Source organism: Erinaceus europaeus, chromosome 16 (assembly GCF_950295315.1).
Source record: "Erinaceus europaeus chromosome 16, mEriEur2.1, whole genome shotgun sequence".
Classification (NCBI taxonomy): Eukaryota; Metazoa; Chordata; class Mammalia; order Eulipotyphla; family Erinaceidae; genus Erinaceus; species Erinaceus europaeus.
In genome coordinates, this window is record NC_080177.1 from 20,751,310 (window position 1) to 20,771,974 (window position 20,665).

The window sequence follows — 20,665 nt, forward strand, 5'->3', positions numbered from 1 at the left end:
AAAGAAAAAGAGGAAAAAGACCAAGGTAGATTTGAGTAGAAGTAATGATAGAACCACACACATTTCTAGTGGTAAGGAATTTTTCTGTCAAGAGTCTAAACTTCTGCAGTAAAAGCTAAAGTTATACAAATAAAAACTTAAAGTAAAAAATAGTTTTCTGTTTTACAGTTTTAACAATTATGTCTTTATTTTTCAATGATCATGAATTTTTTTTAATCAATTTTTTTTATCTTGGATATAAAGAGAAGTTGAGAGGGAAGGGGGTGTGAGAGGAATAGAGACAGACACCTGCAGTACTAATTGACCACTCCTGAAGCCTTCCCCTCCTGCAGGAAGGGGCTGCAGGCTTGAACAGGTGTCCTTTACATTATGATATGTGTGCTGTACTGGATATGCCATTGCCAGGTACTCGTTGTTGATTTTTTTTTTTTTTTTTGCTTCCAGGGTTTTCATAGGGGCTTCAGGCTGGCACTAGGAATCCACTGCTTCTGGTGGCCACTTTTTAAAAATATTTATTTATTTTGTTTTGTAATAAAAAATAGTGGGTTTGTGGTCAGGGAGTGGCACAGTGGATAAAGCACTGGATTCTCAAGCATGAGGTCCTGAGTTCAATCCCCAACAGCACATGTACCAGAGTGATGTCTGGTTTATCCTCCCTCCCTCTCTACCCCCTCCCTCCCTTTCCTCTCTCTTCCTCTCTCCTCTCCCCTCTTTCTCTCCCTCCCCCTCCCTCCTATCTCTTTCATAAATAAATAGGAAAAAAAAATAGTGGGATCTTTTAAATTTTTTTTATTATGTTTGTTTATTGGATAGAAATCAAGAAGGAAGGGGGAGATAGAGAGGGCGAGAGACAGATACTGCAGCACTGCTTCACCATTCCCAAAGCTTTCCCCCGGCAGGTGGGCGTCGGGGGCTTGAACCTGGATTCTTATGCATTGTAATGTATGCTGCCACCTGTCTCTGATTTGATTTTATTTATTTAATTTTTTTTTATCTATTATTGGACAGAAATAGAAATTAAGATGGGAGGGGGAGATAGAGAAAGAGACACAGAGACACCTGCAGCATTGCTTCACCACTTGTGAAGCTTTCCCCCTGCAGGTGGGGACCAGGGGCTTGAACCTGGGTTCTCGTGCACTGTAATATGTGCACCTAACCAGGTATGCCACCTTCTGTGCCCCCCCCCATTTTATTAATGAGAAATATAGGAGGATAGGAAGAACCAGACATCACTCTGCTACATGTCCTGCTGGGGATCGAACTCAAGACCTCATGCAACAAACCTAAACATTATCAACTTGGTCTTTCGCAGTTTTCTTATAACCTAGTTTCTTGGCAGAATGAACTGTATTGCATCTTTAATTTACTCCATTTTAATGTAGATTCTGCCTTAATTGTTGCACTGAAATTTTTTTATAATTAAAAATCCAGTGACTCATTTTGAGTCTTAAAATTAACCACACTGCAGCATTTTGTTACTGTTGATTATTTTCTTGTTGAAACAGTCCTTCATTCAACATTTACTATTTGATGTTGAACAATAAACAGCTGTTTTATGATAGGATTTTATTATTAAAAGAATTCAGCCGGGAGTCGGCTGGTGGCACAGTGGGTTAAGCGCAGGTGGCACAGGGACCGGCGTCAGAATCCCGGTTCGAGGAGCCCCCGGCTCCCCACCTGCAGGGGAGTCGCTTCACAGGCGGTAAAGCAGGTCAGCAGGTGTCTGTCTTTCTCTCCCCCTCTCTGTCTTCTCCTCTCCCCATTTCTCTCTGTCCTATCCAACAACGACGACATCAATAATAACTACAACAATATAACAACAAGAGCAACAAAAGGGAATAAATAAATATTTTTTTTTTAAAAAAGAATTCAGCCAATCTTTCAACAAGAACATATACAGTGTTCCTTTTTTAAAATTATCTTTATTTATTGGATAGAGATAGCCAGACATGAGAGGAAGGGTGATAGATAGGGAGAGAGACAGACACCTGCAACACTGCTTCACCATTTGTAAAGTTATCTCCCTACAGGTGGGGACTGGGGGCTCAAACTCAGGTCCTTGCACATTGTAACCTGTGCATTCAATGAGCCTACACCACATACAGTTTTCCAAGACATAGTAAGTGTAAAAACAAGAAACAGAATATTGTCTACAATCTGACTCCTTTCATGTACAGTATTGTAAAACAAACAAACAAAAAACCCTCTGTATATTGGCTTACTTATATGTCCCTCTTCACCCTGGGTAGAGATACATGAAGCTGATACTTAAATGCAGGAGATTTTTTTTTTTTTTTAATTGATTTCTGTGCTGGCATGTCACAATTCTCTGGGAACTGGTAATCTAATGAGAACTTCCATCGGACTACTTACTGTCTCTTAATTTTATCTCCTATTTCCTTACTCTGCCCTGGTCTCCTTAGCACATCTTCCTTGACCTGCCTCTTCTCATTTTGTGTTTTCTCTAAGTTATGTCTTCTGTTCATATTACTTAAATCAGGGAGTTGTAAATCTGCAGCTCTTGCTGAAATCCTCTCCTGACTTCCAAGTGCACATTTATGTATTTGTGTGTCTCATAGATCCAGCGAGTCTCACTTGGGTGTGCAGTGGCTGTCCACAATGATCACATCTAAACTTTAACTCATCAGTTCCTGCAATTCCCCCTTTTCCCAATCATATTGGCCCTCAATAATTCTCTTTAGATAATTCTGTTATACCAGTCTTGGTACCCCCACCATAACAATCTAATATGTTTCTAAGACCTGTCTGTTACCTTCTAAATATTTCTAAATCCTTCCTTGTGATTTTAATTTCTTTCTGTCCCTTACACTCTGTGGGGGTGGGTGGTGGTAAGGTTGAAATTCCTGGAAGATGTACCACCCTGTTTTTCTTGTTGCTTGGTTATGACTCACCACACTGCTGCCACTCCCACTGCACTTCTGCAGCTCTGCCTGTGCCAGAGAGATTCTGGGTCTGTCTAGGTCATCACCCTGCTTCATCTTTATTAAGAATTTAGCTTATGACAGAGCTTATTCGATGGGTATTAAGCCCATGGTAGGGCTTCGCTGCCTTTTAAGATTGAGGATCCCCCCCCCCCCCCAATTTATTACAGTTTTCCTAATTTCTATTTGTTCCTTTATCTACTTTGGAGAGGCTTGTTCTTTGCTTTGTTTAATCCGTCTGTTTTCTTAGTCTTTCCTAAACCTTCATTCTATTTTTTTGGTCACAGACATCTAGGAAAATGTTCCTGACCAAATGAAATATTACTACCAGTCACGTCTGTTGAGCATTGGCCATTCTTAAGGCATAATTACTAGATTTATACATTGAAAACAATTTTAAAAAATGAGAGCCATGTTTATGCATATAATTTATCTTGTTACTTAAAGTGAATAAGCTTACAATGCTATCTGAAAATGAAAACTTAGGAGCTGTTTTTATAGGTGTGTATGTGTGTTTCTTAGGCACACAAATTTAAGAGTGCTGAATGTGCACAGATATTACATTTAATCTTTACCATTATGAGGTTTTAGTTTCCTTGTACAGATGGGGGAGCAGAGAGTGAAATGCTGTGTCAAAGGACATCTAGATTCCAAGACTCTGTATGACCACATTTGCCTTTGTACTTTGAAATAAATAGAACTGTGGAGTAAGCTTTTTAATTTTAGACTTATGTATTAATGATAGGCAGTCAAGAAACAGAATGTTTCCCTGGCACATGTGCCTGTAGAGGTTGACTTGGTTTGAACTTGGGACTTAATGCTTCTAAGTTCAGCGCTCTAGCCACTATGTCACCTCCTAAGCAGCAGAATTATACAAACTTTTTAGCCCAGATGGACTTTTCACTGACGACCTTTTTGGGAGAAACTTCATTAATATACTCATACACTCTTCCCTGAAGTACAAGTTTTAAGAAAAGTTGGGCGGTGGCACAGCAGGTTAAGCTGGGTTAAGCGCACGTGGCGCAAAGCACAAGGACCGGAGTAAGGATCGTGGTTCGAGCCCCCGGCTCCCCACCTACAGGGGAGTTGCTTCACAGGAGGTGAAGCAGGTCTGCAGGTGTCTATCTTTCTCTCCCTGTCTCTGTCTTCCCCTCCTCTCTCCATTTCTCTCTGTCCTATCCAACAATGATGACATCAACAACAATAATAACTACAACAACAAAAACAAGGGCAACAAAAAGGAAATAAATAAATAAATATTAAAAAAAAGAAAACTTGACAAAGTCTGGAGCTCCCTACCTGGTCTTTTTATTGGTGTTATTCTGCTAGGTATTAGCTGTAGGGCCACTCATCCCATAGTAAGTTTTGTTACACTAGCAATCCCTAAATACATACATGTATATATTTTAATATATACATATATATATGTTATTTTATCTGTAGCTTGTAATTGAATAGTAACATGCCTTTTTATTTTCTGCTGGACCTGTTACAGTAGTTGTAGCACTATTCATGTCTTGTAAGGGCTCTTTAACATAATGCTTATTTACTGAAATGTGTTTTGTAGCTTCGTCAGCAATTGAAGTGGTTGATATGTGAACTCTGCAGATTATATAATCTTCCTAAACACCTGGATGTTGAGATGCTAGATCAACCACTACCCACGGGTCAGGTAAAGTAAAAATTCTCTAGTGTTCAAGAGCTAAGTATCAATAAACGGTTTCAAGCACTTTCCTATAGAATTGCTTTGTTTTGTTTTAGGTACCAAGATCTTTTCATTCTTTTTTTTTTTTTAATAATTTTTTTCTTAATATTTTTATTATTCCCTTTTGTTGCCCTTGTTGTTTTATTGTTGTAGTCGTCGTCGTTAGATAGGACAGAGAGAAATGGGAGAGAGGAGGGGAAGACAGAGGAGGAAACAAAGACAGACACCTGCAGGCCTGCTTCACTGCCTGTGAAGCGACTCTCCTGCAGGTGGGGAGCTGGGGGCTTGAACCCAAATCCTTACCCCGCCTTGCGTTTTGCGCCACCTGCGCTTAACCCGCTGCGCTACCGCCCGACTCCCTATCTTTTCATTCTTGGAGATGCTGGTATTTACTATGACAAGCAAACAGCTGTCCCCCTCAGCTACCAGATTTTTGTTATTAATAGTTTTGGTTTCTATAATTGTTCCTTCTTCTTACTTGCTTTTATTTAATTCATTTATTAAACCTGGAGTCTCATCTCCTTAAGCTCATCTGCTTCTTAAAACCTAACCAAATGTTATCTCCACCAAGCAACAGGGTTTTTCTGGACTTACTTATTTAGGCATAATTTATAGCCTTGCTAATAGCATAGGTAGGGCGTAGCTCTTAGATCACATATCCATATACTTCGCCTTCCTTAAACATTGCATTGGGGTTTTGCAATGTTTTTTTTGATTGCCATTTCTTGTGTTATACAGCTTTTTGGTTTTCATTGCCTGATGATGCTGATAATGATTCTTAACTCTAAAGTGTGCTTTTCTTCTCTTCTGAGTCTTTGGTTCTTCTGCACTAGCTTTGGTGAGTTGTTGTCTAGGCTGCCTGTACAGCTGTCATTGTGTGTTTTCCATTTTTTCATTTTTCACATCTTAGAAATCGAGGTGTTGTATTGGTTTCTTAGTGTAGAAATTTTGAATGTGCAAAAAAAAAAAAAAGAATATAATGACCATGTATCCACAATCTAGTTTCGATACTTACTAATTATTAATCAGGGATGCTAATGCTTCTCCATCTATTCCCATTTCTTCTTTCCCTATTTTTTACCAGAGCTCTGCTTAGCTCTGGCTTATGGTGGTGCTGGGGGTTGAACCTAGGACATCAGCCTTAGGCATGAAAGTGTTTTTGCATAACCACTATGCTATCTCCCCAACCCCTCATTTCTTCTTTGATTATCTTGAATTCAGTAAATCTCAGACATTGATCAGTTTATCTGTAATTTTAGCTTACTTGTTGGCATCTTAGTGAATTGGCCAAGGTTTCGAGCTGGCTAACTGATGGACATTGTAAACCTGGAGCATAGTGTCACATGGTGGGAAGACAAAGACACAGCTGGCAGGGCACATCCAGGTGCATCTGGAAAGGTTTTGCTTCCTGGAGGTAGTGGCTTTGGTGCTGACCTACTGTTACTCTTATAGTGGGTTCTGCTCACACTTTACTGGTCTTTGCAAATCAGATAATTTGAGTTTAATACATATGTATGTATATTGCCCCAGACCTGCATCAGGGAGTTAGAAGAGTGCCTGTTGTCTAGGGAAGACTGTGGCAAGCGTTGGCCCCTGTATAAATGTCTTAAAATTGTTCTCATCTCTGTTAGAGTAAATCCAGTGTTTCCTGATCTTTTGTCATCTTTATTGATGTACTCTTTCTTATTTTGCTCGAGTACATCTTCACATAGAGTCCTAAGAAGGCACACAATAGTAGTACATATTCTGAGTTTTAACTTCTCAAAATATCATTAGGCTACCATAGACTTAAGTTAATAATGCTTATTAACTGTATAATCTTAAGTCAGTTTCCTGTATGCTCAATTTGGACAATGGGAGAAATAATGTAGTGCCTGTGTTTTGGGGCTGAAGTTTGAGGTGGTACAAGTAAGTCATGTAGAGCAGGCCAGTACACAGTAGAGACTCAGGCAATGTGACCTGCCAGATACTTTATACTTTCCACCTCAATTGGTTGCTTAGTTGAACATTACAATTCTTGGTTGCCGGATCACTTTATTTTAGGGGGTTAATGGTTTACAGAACAGTTGTTGACACATAGGTATAATCTTCCCAAGATGTGTCTGCAGAACACTCTCATCCCCAACTTAGGTCACTTTTCACCATCCTGCACCATTCACCCGAATCCCCATTCACCTGCTCCTTTCCCCTCCTTCCCCTGAGTTCGTGATGGTAAATAATTTTCCTTAGAATTTGATAGACTGTGCTTTTGTCTCCTAGTTAATGATGTTGCCAGAGCACAATGCCATCTGAATCCTAATTAACTGTGTTTGACTCGGGAAACTTTTAAAGTCTGTCTTTCTTTGAGGCAGAGAACAGAGAAAGGCAATGAAACAAACCACAGGACCAAAGCCACTCTGGTTAGAGGACATGGAGTTTCAACTGCTTATCTATAATTGCTTATACTTTACTATCTTCGATTATACTACCGTATTTTTATTTTCATAATTTCTCCACCTTGGAAATTCATCCATGAATAATGTCCTGCATTTTTTCTTTCCTAGAAAGTATTTGTCAGATGTGTAGAGAGAACTTTTTAAATAGATTTCTTATTATCTTTATTTATTGAATAGACAACCAGAAATCTAGAGGCAAGGGGGAGAGAGTGGGAGAGAGACACCTATAGCACTGCTTTCCACCTGCAGTTGGGGACCAGAGACTCGAACCCAGGTCCTTGCACATTGTAACGTGCTTTTAACCAGGTGCACTGCCACTCAGCCTCTTCATAGATTTTCTAAACTTTATCTGACAGAACAGAGAAAATAAGAGTGAAGGGGGAAAGAGAGGGAGAGAGACAGAGACACTTGCAGCACTGTTTCACTGCTTGTAAAGCTTACCCCTTGCAAGTGGGGACCCAGGGCTTGAACCTGGGTCCTTCTTTGCTCATAGTAATACAAATACTTGATCAGGTGCACTACTGCCCAGCACTGAGAGAACCTTTCTTAGTATGTTTTTATTTTATGTATGTATGTATTCATATATATATATATATATATATATATATATGTGTGTGTGTGTGTGTGTGTGTGTGTGTGTGTGTGTGTGTGTGTGTATATATATATATATATATATATATATATATATATGTATAGAGACAGATAAATTGAGAGGAGAGGAGGAGGTTGAGAAGGAAAGAGACAGGGCAGGGGAGACAGCATAATGGTCATGCAAACAGATTCTCATGCCTGAGGCTCCTAAATCCTAGATTCAATCCCCCGTACCACCATAAGCCAGAGCTGAGCAGTGCTCTGGTGTTTCTCTCTGTGTGTGTTTCTCTCTCAAAAATAAAATAAATAAGATTAAGAGACAGACAACTGCAGCCCTACTTCATAACTTAAAGCTTTCCCCCAGCAGGTAAGGACCAGGGGGCTTGAATCTGGGTCTTTGCACACTGTAATGCGTGTGCTTAACCAGGTGTGCCACTGCCTAGCCTTCTAATTTATTTATTTTTATTTGATAAGACAAGACAGAAGTTGAGAGAGAGAGAGAGGGACAGAGCGAGAGAGCGAGCCTCAGCATTGCTTGCCACTTAGGAAGCTTTCCCCCCGTAGGTGGGACGAGGGGATTGAACCCACATCCTTATGTAATGTGTGTGCTCAATTAGCCATACCACCACTTGGCCCCACAATCAATCAGTTAATCTATTTGATCTAATCAATATGTGGAAGACAGAGACCAGAGCACTGCTCAGCTTTGACACTTGGAGATTGAACCAGTGGCGTCAGTCATGTAAGTTGAGTCTTTTAACAAGCTGAATTTAGTGTCTGTCTTTATTATTAATACAACTATCTAGCTTTTTTTTTTTTTTAATATTTATTCACTTATTTAGAAGAGAATCAGAGCTTCTCTCATTTGATACTAGGGATCAAACTTGAAACCACATGCTTGAGAATCCAATGCTTTATTCACTGTGCTACCTCCCTGGCTACTTATTATGTTTATTTTACATAGGTGTGGGGGATCCAGTGGTGAATAAATGCATATATGACTTGTGTGCTCGAAAGGCAAACTAGATGCTTAATTCATAGTCGAGTCTTAGGCTTTCTATGCTTTGTATTTCAGGATTGCTACATATGAAAAACCTGATGATGTGCAGGGTTTTACTTTGTAGTATTCCTTTGGAGCATTCAGATCTACTTCATATTCTGAAATCTTCTTTAGCTTGACAATACCTCTTTTATTTCTTTCCTGTCTTCTGGTGAAATTCTCTATTTTGTATCACTAGCTTCTATTTCTTTTAACCCTTTCTATTTCCTCTTCCTGCCCATAATTCCTCATGTTTTCTCTATATACTGAGGGACTATCACAATTTGATCATTTTCTTTCCTTTTTAATTTATGTGTTTTTTGCCACCACACTTATTTCTGGGGCTCAGTACCTGCATGACAAACGGTTAATTTTCTTTTTTCTTATTTTTGATAAGACAGAGAAATTGAAACAGAAAGAAAAGGTAGGGAGAGAGACATCTGTTGCAATGCAATACAATAGTTTGTGAAGCTTGCCCCAGCAAGTGGGGACCAAGAACTTGAACCCCAATCTTTGCACATGAATATAATAATTTTCTTAATTATATATTTAAATACAGGTACTTTCTGGCCTTCTACTGGGGAAATATATTTTTATTTTATTTTACCAAAGCACTGATCAGCTCTGGTTTATGGTGGTGTAGGGGGATTAAACCTGGGACCTTAGAGCTTCAGGCACAAGAGTCTCTTTGCATAGGCAATATACTATCTACCCCCCACCCCATTTTTTTTCCCCTTTTAAAAAATGAAGTTGTGTGGTCCAGTGCCCACCCACCACTGCTCAGCTCTGGTTTATGGTGGTGCAAGGGATTGAACCTGGAACTTCAGAGCCTCAGGCATGAGTCTGTTTGCATTGTTACATTGTTTCCCCCACCTAGCTTTGAACTGCGAAGCAGGAGGTCCTAGTTAGATCCCCAGCATTGCATATGCCATACTTCTGCCCTAATCCATTATTTTCCTCTCTTTCTCATGAGTAAGTGAATAAATCTTACCCCCCCTCAAAAAAAAAAAAAGGTGATTAATGGCTTATACACGGGTAGCAGAAGCATAGCCAGGACCCTGAGATCTGGAGCATTTCAGGGTTGAGAGAACATAACTTCATATAGTTTATCTGAGGAGTCTGGAGGGATAGCACCTAGAGATGGGAGAATGTCAGGTGTGTTTTGGTTAGGAGTTTTACTGATGAAATCACATCAAAAGGAAAAAGAAGATTAAAGATGTTTTAGGTAAAAACAATTCAGGAGCAGTTGTCAAAGCACAAATTACTTTTCGACTATGGGAGCCATGTGTTAAACCTTGACTACAAAAGTTTTTGCCTAATTTTGTTGTTGTTTTGTTATTGGATAGAGGCAGCCATAAATGGAGAGGGAAAGGGGTGATAAAGAGGGAGACAGACACCTGCAACATTGCTTCACCACTCACAAAGCTTTCCTCCTGCAGGTGAGGATGGTGTGTCTGGAGGGGCTCGAACCTGGGTCCTTGCACGTTGCAGGTTGAATGTTAATAGTCAGGTGCAATTCTCTAATCCCTCAAGAAATATTAAGGCCACTCTGAGGCACAAACCCCAAACTCTTTAGGGAAGTAGCTACAGGTCAGTTACAGATAGGCATTTTGCATCATCTTAAAGCCTGTAGGCTGCCATCCTAACTGTGACACTCTTCATACTTCTGCCTTAAGGGAGAGGGAGTTATGAAAAAAGGAGTGCCTGAAGCCATACTTACTGGGTACCTGTTAATCATTCAGACATGTTTTGTAAACATGGAGGCTTTAGGTAAAATCAGTAGAATTTCTAACAACTATCAAGAAATCTGGGGTCAGAAAACCAGCAGGTAATCATTTGTAATTTTTAGTTTTGTGAAGTAGCTTTATTGTGACACATTAGGCCTTTTTCCAGTGCAAAGCAATTGATTTTATGGAAAGGTTAAAAAGGTAGATAATTTAAGGAAGGGATCTGTGGTTCAGGATATTTTATTAAAAAAAAATTATTAATGAGTGTGACAGGGACTCTGAACATCACTCTGGCTTATGTGATGCCAGAAATCAAATTCAGGACCTGAAGCTTGAGTTCAGTGCTCTAGCTACTATACAATCTCTAGGGCTGTGGTTTGGGATATTTATTTTAAGAAAAATATCTGTTGGTCTTATACTGATAATCAGCCCTCTGTGTAAAATGTTTTCTTATTTTAAATTAGGTGTGTTTTTTTTTCCTTCCAGCTTTGCCTTATATTTCACAATTGCCTTGGTTTATTCCTAAGGTGTCTACTAAATCAAACTATTCTAAAGCTTTTTGTTCTGAAGCTGATGCTCAGTGGTGAAACACATGCCTTGCTTTTGTAAAGCCCTGTGTTCAGTGCTACAACCACCATAACAACAGCAACAAAAGCTGCTAAGTATGTCAAATTAAATTAGGATTTAAAAAGCCAGTTTTCAGCTGTCAGAGCAAGTAGTTCAGTTGGTAGGGCACAAGATTTGCATGTGTGAGGCCGTTCCCTCCCAGTGCCACATATACAGGACTGGTGCTCTTCCTTTGCTCAGTCTCTCCTGTGAAATTCTCTATCTCACAAAATAAAGTCTTGTAGAATAATTAAAAGCAGATGTTTCAATTTTAATAATGAAATTTCAGTGCTGGGTGATAGTTTATTCTGAAAGTCTTCAGATGGACTCACTAAATATTAGTTGTTCTGGGTCAACCTGGAAAAATCTTTTTCCTTTTCAGAATGGGACAACGGAAGAAGTGACTTCAGAAGAAGAGGAGGAGGAGGAGATGGCCGAAGTAGGTAGTGTAAGAAACATCAACACCTTGATTTTGAACATTTAAAAATTCTCTAATGTTCTTTAGAAACAGTGTCAATGGAGAATAATGAAAAAGTCTGTATTTGAAATTTAATGTATTTTCTAAGATATGGTTTATCTTTATGTACCGGATAGAGATAGCCAGAAATAGATGGAAGGGGGTGATATAGAGGGAGAGAGACAGAGAGACACCTGCAGCACTGCTTCATTGCTCTGCCATATAATGTCAATAAGTGTCTTTCTAGCCTTCTTTCTGCACTCATTGTGATTCTGTATATTCAGTTTTGCACATGTTTCACCTCGTCTCAGAAATCAAGTTATCTTCTTTACACCTAAATTTGCATTCACATTTTAGATTAGTTTTTGCTTCCTAAAAAAAATTATATAGTGAAAGAGGTCCTGAGAGACACCAGAATATCACTTCAGCATATGGGATGTTGGGGATTGAACCTAAAGATGGTGTTGTGCAAGTCCTGAGCTCTTCCTGTGAGCCATTAAACTAGGTTTTTTAAAAAATATTTTTATACATATATTTTAATATTTATTCCCTTTTGTTACCCTTGTTTTATTGTTGTAGTTATTATTGTTGTTATTGATGTCGTTGTCGTTGGATAGGACAGAGAAATGGATAGAGGAGGGGAAGACAGAGATGGGGAGAGAAAGATAGACACCTGCAGACCTGCTTCACTGCCTGCCAAGCGACTCCCCTGCAGGTGGGGAGCCAGGGACTCAAACCGGGATCCTTATGCCAATCCTTGGCGCTTTGCGCCACCTGCGCTTAACTCGTTGCGCTACTGCCCGACTCCTGTAGGTTTTTGTTTGTTTCTCTTCCTTTTGCAAATATTTATTTTACAGAGCAATACTCAGCTCTGGCATATAGTAGGGAATTAGACCTAATATTTACTTTTTAAAAATAGATGTATTATTCCCTTTTGTTGCCCTTGTTGTTTTATTGTTGTAGTTGTTGTTGTTGTTGTTGTTGATGTCGTTGTTGGACAGGACAGAGAGTAATGGGGAAGACCAAGAGGGAGGAAAGAAAGACACCTGCAGACCTGCTTCACCACCTGTGAAGCGACTCCGCTGCAGGTGGGGAGCCGGGGGCTCCAACATGGATCCTTAGAGCGGTCCTTGTGCTTTGTGCCACCTGTGCTTAACCCGCTGTGCTACCGCCCGACTCCCCTAATATTTACTTTTATGTGAGAGAAAGCGAGAGTGGGTCCAGAGTATTTATTGCTCAACTCTAGCCTAGGGTGATGCCAAGGATTGAACCTGGGGTCCCACATAAGTTAGGTGCACTGTCTTCTCTGACTAGTTTCTTATGACAGGATTCTAAAACTTGAGTTACCAGGGGCTGGGTACACCTGTTTGAGTGCACATGTTACAGTGTGCAAGGACCCAGGTTCGAGCCCCTGGCTCCCACCTGCAGGGGGGAAGCTTCATGAGTAGTGAAGCAAGCAGGGCTGCAGGTGTCTCTGTCTCTCTCCCTCTCTGTCACCCCCTTCCTTCTCAATTTCTGTCTATCTCTATCCAATAAATAAGTAATTTAAAAAAGATGTTTAAGGGAAAAAAAAAAACTTGAGTTACGGGAACAGAATATGAACTGTTACTGAGACTTGACTGTGAAAAGTTCTTCTTAATAGGCAGTTTTAAAAGATGACTAATTTGGTGGACAGTATAATGATTAATGCAAAGAGACTCATGCCTGAGGCTCTACAGTCCCAGGTTCAATCCCTTGCACCATCATCAGCCAGAGCTGCTCAGTGGTCTGGTTAAAAAAAAAAAATGTCGGGAGTTGGGTGGTAGTGCAGCAGGTTAAGCACAGGTGGCGCAAAGCGCAAAGACTGGCGTAAGGATCCAGGTTGGAGCCCCAGGCTCCCCACCTGCAGGGGAGTCGCTTCACAAGTGGTGAAGCATGTCTGCAGGTGTCTGTCTTTCTCTCCCCCTGTCTTCCCTCCTCTCTCCATTTCTCTCTGTCCTACCCAACAACAACAACATCAATAATAACTACAAAGGACAACAAAAGGGAATAAATATTAAAAAAAATTTTTTTAAAGTCCCAGGTTCAGTTCCTGGGACTAAGTGCTTTGATTTTTTTTTTTTTTTTAAAAAGGGCTAATTTAATAGTAGTTATGACATTACAAAGCTATTACATTTTATTTACTCAGATTCTTGCTTTTAAACAAAATTGTGGTTAGGAGACCAATAACCTAAGGCCTAGGAACTGACTAGTGGCTAAATAAAGCCTCTCAAACAGGAGGTCCCAAGTTCAGTCTCTGACTTGACATATGTCAGTGGTGCTCAGGTTTTCTCCTCTCATAAATAATTAAATCTTTATTCAAGGATAGGAAACTTTGAATATGAAAGTTTCTCTCCACTCTCTACTTACTCTATATAGTACTTGTCTCATTTTACTGTTCCCTCTTAACAATAGTTTAACTTTTGAGTTAGCAAATATTTTTATTTTTCTAGGATATAGAAGACTTAGACCATTATGAGATGAAGGAAGAAGAGCCTATTAGTGGAAAAAAGTCAGAAGATGAAGGAATTGAAAAAGAAAATTTGGCAATATTAGAGAAAATTAGGAAGACTCAGAGGCAAGACCATCTAAATGTAAGCGTGTGTGTAATACTTATGAATAGAACCTGACTTTTGTGGCTAGGTAATTACAGGCAATAAGAAATGCAGAGCAATTCAATTCATTAAGATCAATTTCAGCCTTCCTCCTTCATCCCTGACTTCCAGCCAGCCCATTGGTGGTAGGGTGTTTTTTTTTCTCTTTTTTTTTTCTTTTTTCTTTTTCTTAATGGCCTTTTAACCCATGACCTTGGGCATTAACCCACTGAATTACAGGTAAAGAGACACCTAAAAAGCAGGGGGCATTTGAGACTATAAGAAATCCATTCTGTCACCAAAACATTAAGGTAATTTGTGGAAGCTGAAGGTAGCTAAATGATAAAGTGAGCGCCAATTCTATGAACAAAGGAGAGAAGGAGCCAGACATTATCTGGTACATGTGATTGAACGCAGGACCTCATGCTTAAGTCCAGTGTTTTATCCTTTCTGCCACCTCCTGGATCACATTTATTTTTTCATTTTAGTTAGTTATTTATTTAGTTAGTTTATTTATTTATACTAGAGCACTGCTCAACTCTGGCTGATGGTGCAAGGGATTGAACCTGCGACTTTAGAGCCTCAGACACAAGTCTTTGCAAACTCATTATGCTATCTACATCCACTCCAGTTCTTTCTTTATAATGTGACTATTTCCAGTTATATGATATCTACAAATTAGAGAAGAAACTTCGAACTTTATATAGCTTTCCATTTAAACTTCATAGCCATTGTGTGACTTCCTTTTTTAGAGATGTGATACTGGGGTTTAAACCAGATAGATAATGGATTCAGAATTACATAACTTTGAAGTGATATCTTGGTAAGCCTGCCATTTGTTCCCCTCAAAGTGTCAATTGGTCATTAACTTTTAAATTTTTAATCCTGAGATTTTTTTTTTTAACTAAGCCACTCTAAATGTTTTTTTCTTAGGATAAGTTGTTCTATTCTTATTCAGCCTAAAATAACACTGGTATATTTTCATCTTTAGTGAAATCCCCTGTTATAGCATTCTTTGCTGCGGTGGCAAGAATAACTTTGTGTAGTATGGGATTAGTTAAATCATGGTATACCCATAAAGAAAATTACAGAGCTGTTAAATGACAGTAGTGTTGGGGAAGATAACATCATGGTTATGCAAACACATTGCCATCCCTGAGGCTTCAAGGTCCCATGTTCAGTCACCATAAGCCAGAGTTGAAGTGCTCTGACAGAAAATAAAGGGGCACCAGGTTGAGTGCACATAGTACTAAGTGCAAAGACAACCTGACACGCCCCCCATCCCAGTTTGAACCTTTGGCTCCCCCTCTGCAAGGGGGTCTGCTTCACTAGCATTGAAGCAGGTCTCCAGGTGTCTTTCTCCCTCTCTATTTCCCCCTCCTCTCTCAATTTGTCTTTGTCCTGTCCAATAAAATGGGAAAAATGACCACTAGGAGCAGATATTGGAGGACATGGGGAGAATGGATATGTCAAATGCAGAGAATTTTAGTGAAAAAAATATTCCTTTTTTTAAGTAGATGACTGATTCTTATTTATTTATTTATTTATTTATATTTTAAAATTTTATTTATTGGATAAGGACAGCCAGAGAGTAATAGGGAAGGGGGTGATAGGGAGAGAAACAGAGAGACACCTGCAGCACTGCTTCACCACTTGCAAAGCTTTCCCCCTGCAGGTGGGGACCAGGGGTTGAAACCCGCATCCTTAAACATTATAATACATGCGCTCAACCAGGTGCGCCACCACCTGGCCCCTGACACTTTCTTTTTTTATGTTTATTTATTATTGAATAGAGACAGAAATTGAGAGGGGAGGGAGAGATAGACACCTGCAGCCCTACTTGACTCGTGAAGCTTTCCCCCTGCGGGTGGGGATCAGGGATTTGAACCCGGGTGCTTGTGCACTGTAGTGTGTGTACTTAACCAGGTGCGCCACCACCTGGTCCCTTGGAAATATTCTTTATAATCCAGATCAAATGATGTGCAAGTGTTTGTCCAAGCCCATAGAATACCTCCAGAAGTGAACCTCAACCTGAGCTTTGTAATTTTGGTGATAATATGTCAATATAGGTTCTTCTGTTACAAGAAATTGACCCTTAAGTACTGGATGTTGATAATGAGAGAAACAGTGTATTACAGGGGCAATTATATAAGAAATTGGTGTGCCTTTCTTTTAATTTTGCTGTGAGCCTAAAGCAGGTCCAAAAAATAAAATCTTAAAAAAGAAAAATTTAAAAATGAAGTAGAGTTTGCAATATACGGAGTCCTAAGCTATTGCAAAGGCTATGGTGGACCGTCTTACTGCTTTATCTTCATATAATAGGAAACAGTAAGTGGCGTATGTGTTATAAGGTGTAACAACTGGTTTCAAGTCACCTTTCTCCATGTGTGGGGGAAGTTTTGCCAGCAGTGAAGCAATGCCGCAGGTGTCTCTCTTCCTCTCTAGCTCCCCCTCACTTTCTGTCTCTGTCCAATCAATAAAATAGGAAAAATAAACCAGATTCCTGTTGAAAGTTGATCTTTGCCTTAATTGAACTCTTGACTTGTTAATGTTGATCCTATTTTACAACGTTATGTAAACTTATATTTCACTTTTGAGTATCTTCATACCTTAGTTGTTTGACAATAGATACTGGTAAACATCACATTTATGTTACAGGGTGCAGTGTCTGGGTCTGTGCAAGCTTCTGATAGACTTATGAAAGAGCTCAGGGACATATACAGATCACAGAGTTATAAAACAGGTAAGGACCCCTGATCTTTGCCGTCTCTGTTGTCCTTATACTCTAAATATTAATTATTCACCATACAGCTAGTTAGGAACAAAATTGTTCACTAGCTTTATTTTAGTGATAATGAAACACAACAACATTAATTAGCTATAAAATGTAGGGGTAAAAATAAGATGAGTTTACTTTTTTTTTTTTTTTTGGATTAAAACTTTTTTATGGATGCATCATTATTCTCAAAAAATATTTTTTTCCTTGAGAGCTTGTTTGGAGGTTCTAGCAGGGGAGCGCAGCTGCTTGTTACACCCTTGACTAAAGGTCTGTCTCTATTTGGGCAAGCGCACAGCTTCAGATGGGACGGAGGCACATGGAGCAGTGAGGGAGGAAGGAGACATCAGGTCAGCCGAATCAACCCTGGCGATCAATGGGGTGACAGATGTTGCAGCCAGATTGAGATTGCCCTCACATCCAGTATTTTATTCTTCTTCTTCTCCTTCTCCCCCCCCCCCCCCCGATATTTTATTTCTTAATGAGAGAGAGAACCAGGCCATCACTTTGGTATATACAGTGCCAGGGATCACACTTGACTTGCCAATATGATGTTCTAACAACTGTGCCACCTTCCGGGTCAAGCCTTCTGATGATGGGGATGAACTCTAAGAAGATGTTTATCCTCTAGGAAATATTGATAGTACAAGTAATATATGGTTTAGAAATAAGGCATGCATGTATTAAAAAAATATATTGCCCAGTTGGGTTTTATAACTTTTTCCTTCTTAAAAAATAGCTTATACTAATCAACTCTTTTTGTTTTTTCTTTTGATCATTTTATTACAGAAATAATAGTTTGTAGTACTTTTTCTTTCCTTTTTCCTCTCCCTTTTCCTTTCCTTTTTACCAGAGCACTGCTCAGCTCTGGCTTATGGTGGTACAGGGGAATTGAACTTGGGAGCCTCAGGCATGAGAGTCTCTTTGCATAACCACTGTGCTATCTATCCCCACCTATAAGTATCATTTCTTGTTTCCTCATTATATGTCTACTAACACTCTCTCAGCTTTGCCTGTTTTCCACCATACTTCACTGGAGCTTTAATGACCTCTACCTTCCTAACCCCTCTTCCCCTAGAGTCCTTTGCTTTGATGCAATCATCAGCTCTTCCTTTAGAAGCAGTTAGAGAACTGCTTTCTTTATTTTTAATATTTTGTTTATAAATTAGTGAGAAAGAGAAAAACCCAGAGCACCACTCACTGGCACATGCGATGTCAGGGATAGATATACTCAGGACTTCATGCTTGAGTGTCCAGCACCTTATCCGCTGAGCCAGCTACTGAATCATCTGCTTTAAACATGATTTTCTTTTTTCTTTTTCATAATTTAAGAGTGTTCTTATTTATTAAGACTTGGGTGTCATGTAACCTTTATGATGAGAGAAAAGGTTCTGCATACTGTTGTACCCAATGTTAAATAAGAAAAAGAACCAAAGTCTGACCTGTTTGAATTACGATCAATTCATAAATTCTCAAGAGTGATCAAATCTAAACCACCAGCACTTACTGCAGAGAACTGAAAACATCAAAATGAGCCAGACTTGTTTTCTGCTGACCTGCCCCCAGTACCAGGTGTGTCTCTGGGGTTCAGTGCTAGCACAACTCCACGGATCATAGCAACTTTGTTAATTTTTTCTTTTTTTTAATGAAAGGTGAGAGAAACAGATAGGAAGGATGAGACAGGGGGTCAGGCTGTAGCGCAGAGGGTTAAGCGCACAAAACTTGAGGACCTGCTTAAGGAAGGATGAGACAATCTGCAGTACTGCTGCACCATTTGTGAAGAGTCTAAATATCATGGAGCTGGTGGGGAGTGTGGGTTTGAACGGAGTTCTCACTCATGGTAATGTGTGCTTTAGCAGGTGCACCAGGCATGCACGCCCTCCCTCTCCCTCCCCCCTTCCTTTCTTCATTTTCCTTTTTTTTTTTTTTTTTTTTGAGAAAGGAGATAACAGAGAGAAAGCAAGACCAGAGTACTGCTCAGCTCTGGCTTATGGTGGGACTGAGCCTGGGACCTCAAAGCCTCAGGCATGAAAGTCTTTTTTTTTTTTTTTTACATAACTGTTATGCTACCTCCTCAGACCTGATAATATATTTATTTCCCTGTACTTATTTGAAAAAAAAATAATGCCAAGAAAGTTTAAGAAGGAATATAAAAACTATAGAAGAACTTCATTCTTCATTTATAGGATTATTTTCATGTGCATATAAGAATCTTATGTTATTTTATTTCTTATTGGATAGGAACAGAGTAATTGGGAAGGAAGGAGGAGATAGAGAGGGATAGAGGGGCCAAGTGGTGATGCACCTGGTTGAGGTCACATGTTACAATGCACGAGGACCCAGGTTCAAGGCCCTGGTCCCCACTTACAGGGGGATACCTTCACAAGTAGTGAAGGTATCTTTGTCTCTCTCTCTCTCCCTATCTACCCTTTCCTCTCAATTTGGCTACCTCTACCCAATAAATAAATAAAGATAACAAAAAATTCAAAGAGAGAGAGAGATGTAGAGACACCTGCAGTACTGCTTTACCACTCCTGAAGTTTTTCCTCTGCAGGTGGGGAACAGGGGCTTGAACCCAGGTACTAGCACATTGGAACATGTGTGCTCAACCAGGTGCGCCACTGCCTGGCCCCCAAGAAGAATAATCTTAGGTCATGTGATTATGTCATCGTTTTTCCCTTCCCACTCAACTCCTTGGAGAGTTTTCTGCATTGATAGCTTTAATAACCTGTAAGGGCATAAGATAACCAATGACAAAATAGTTACAATAACTTACTAGCTTCTTTCTTTCCTTCTTTCTTTCTTTCTTCCTTCCTTCCTTCCTTCCTTTCTTTCTTTCTTTCTTTCTTTCTTTCTTTCTTTCTTTCTTTCTTTCATCTCCAGGGCTTCACTGCTTCAGGCTGACTTTTTTTGGATAGAGACAGAGAACGGTGGGAAAGAAAGTACAGCACTGAAACATTTTTTCAGTGTGGTGTGGGCTTGGCTTGCATCTGTGTTGTGCACTTAGCAAAGAAGTGCACTAAGTGAGCTACTTTTCTGACCCACTTAATGTGCTTCGATAGCAAAATTAATAGCTTTTGACTGTTCTTCGTACACATTTATACTAGGAGAGTAGCTACAAGAGCAAATGGGAAAATAATGGGCAAGGAAGAGGGGAGGATGGAGGAGTGATGAGGTCCTGGCACAGGGTGCTGGAAAAAGACCTAGGTTAAGGGAGAGACTTGCAGACACCTCTCACGGGAAGATTTTCTATGGGGGAAAAAATCAAAACTATTATGTTAGAAAAATAACTATTATCTTTATCTTTATAGGGATTTACTCAGTGGAACTCATAAATGACAGTTTATATGACTGGCATGTTAAACTGCAAAAGTAAGTGGCTTTTTTCATGCTAGCTAACCTCTTTGTAAAAGTCTGCTACCACTTCTCCATGGCACTCCCTTTGTTAATTTGATACCTATAAACTATGGCTTTATTTGGAACTTTGGACCCTGTTTGTATGGACATAATTCTCAGATTGTTTAAATGAGCTTTTCTTAGGCTTAGTAAGTAAACTGAGAATGGGGGAAAGAAGCCTCATTTGTGGGTAAGTGTTTCCTAAGTTAGACATTTGGGAAGTATAGTAAAAGTATATCTACCTTTTTTTATATGTGAAATATAAAGTATGCGATTGACTGTAATAACCAGTTTACATTTGAAATAAGGGGCTTCAGTAGGAACTGAATATATAGAACAGTTGCAGACACATTCAGATTTTATTAGTGATTTAATTTGG

At 39.5% G+C, this 20,665-nt stretch overlaps 1 protein-coding gene and 1 long non-coding RNA gene across 7 annotated transcripts in view; one reads left to right on the forward strand and one right to left on the reverse strand.

The window, feature by feature from the left end:
• The window catches only part of LOC132533414 (uncharacterized), a 106,270-nt gene that overhangs the window by 61,752 nt on the left and 23,853 nt on the right, over positions 1-20,665 (reverse strand). The window lies entirely within an intron of this gene.
• Positions 1-20,665, forward strand: part of UBE2Q2 (ubiquitin conjugating enzyme E2 Q2) — a 44,928-nt gene that overhangs the window by 9,268 nt on the left and 14,995 nt on the right. For 4 of the 6 annotated variants that reach the window (XR_009545280.1, XM_060174685.1, XM_060174686.1 and 1 more), the window contains exons 3-7: positions 4,510-4,614; positions 11,428-11,484; positions 13,974-14,114; positions 16,773-16,857; positions 20,202-20,262. Coding sequence is in view for 5 of the 6 variants with exons in the window: in XM_060174685.1 (XP_060030668.1) it covers positions 4,510-4,614; positions 11,428-11,484; positions 13,974-14,114; positions 16,773-16,857; positions 20,202-20,262 (449 nt within the window). In the remaining variant the exon portion in view is untranslated. The remainder of the gene's footprint in view (positions 1-4,509; positions 4,615-11,427; positions 11,485-13,973; positions 14,115-16,772; positions 16,858-20,201; positions 20,263-20,665) is intronic. The other 2 variants (XM_060174687.1, XM_060174689.1) reach the window with 2 other exon arrangements.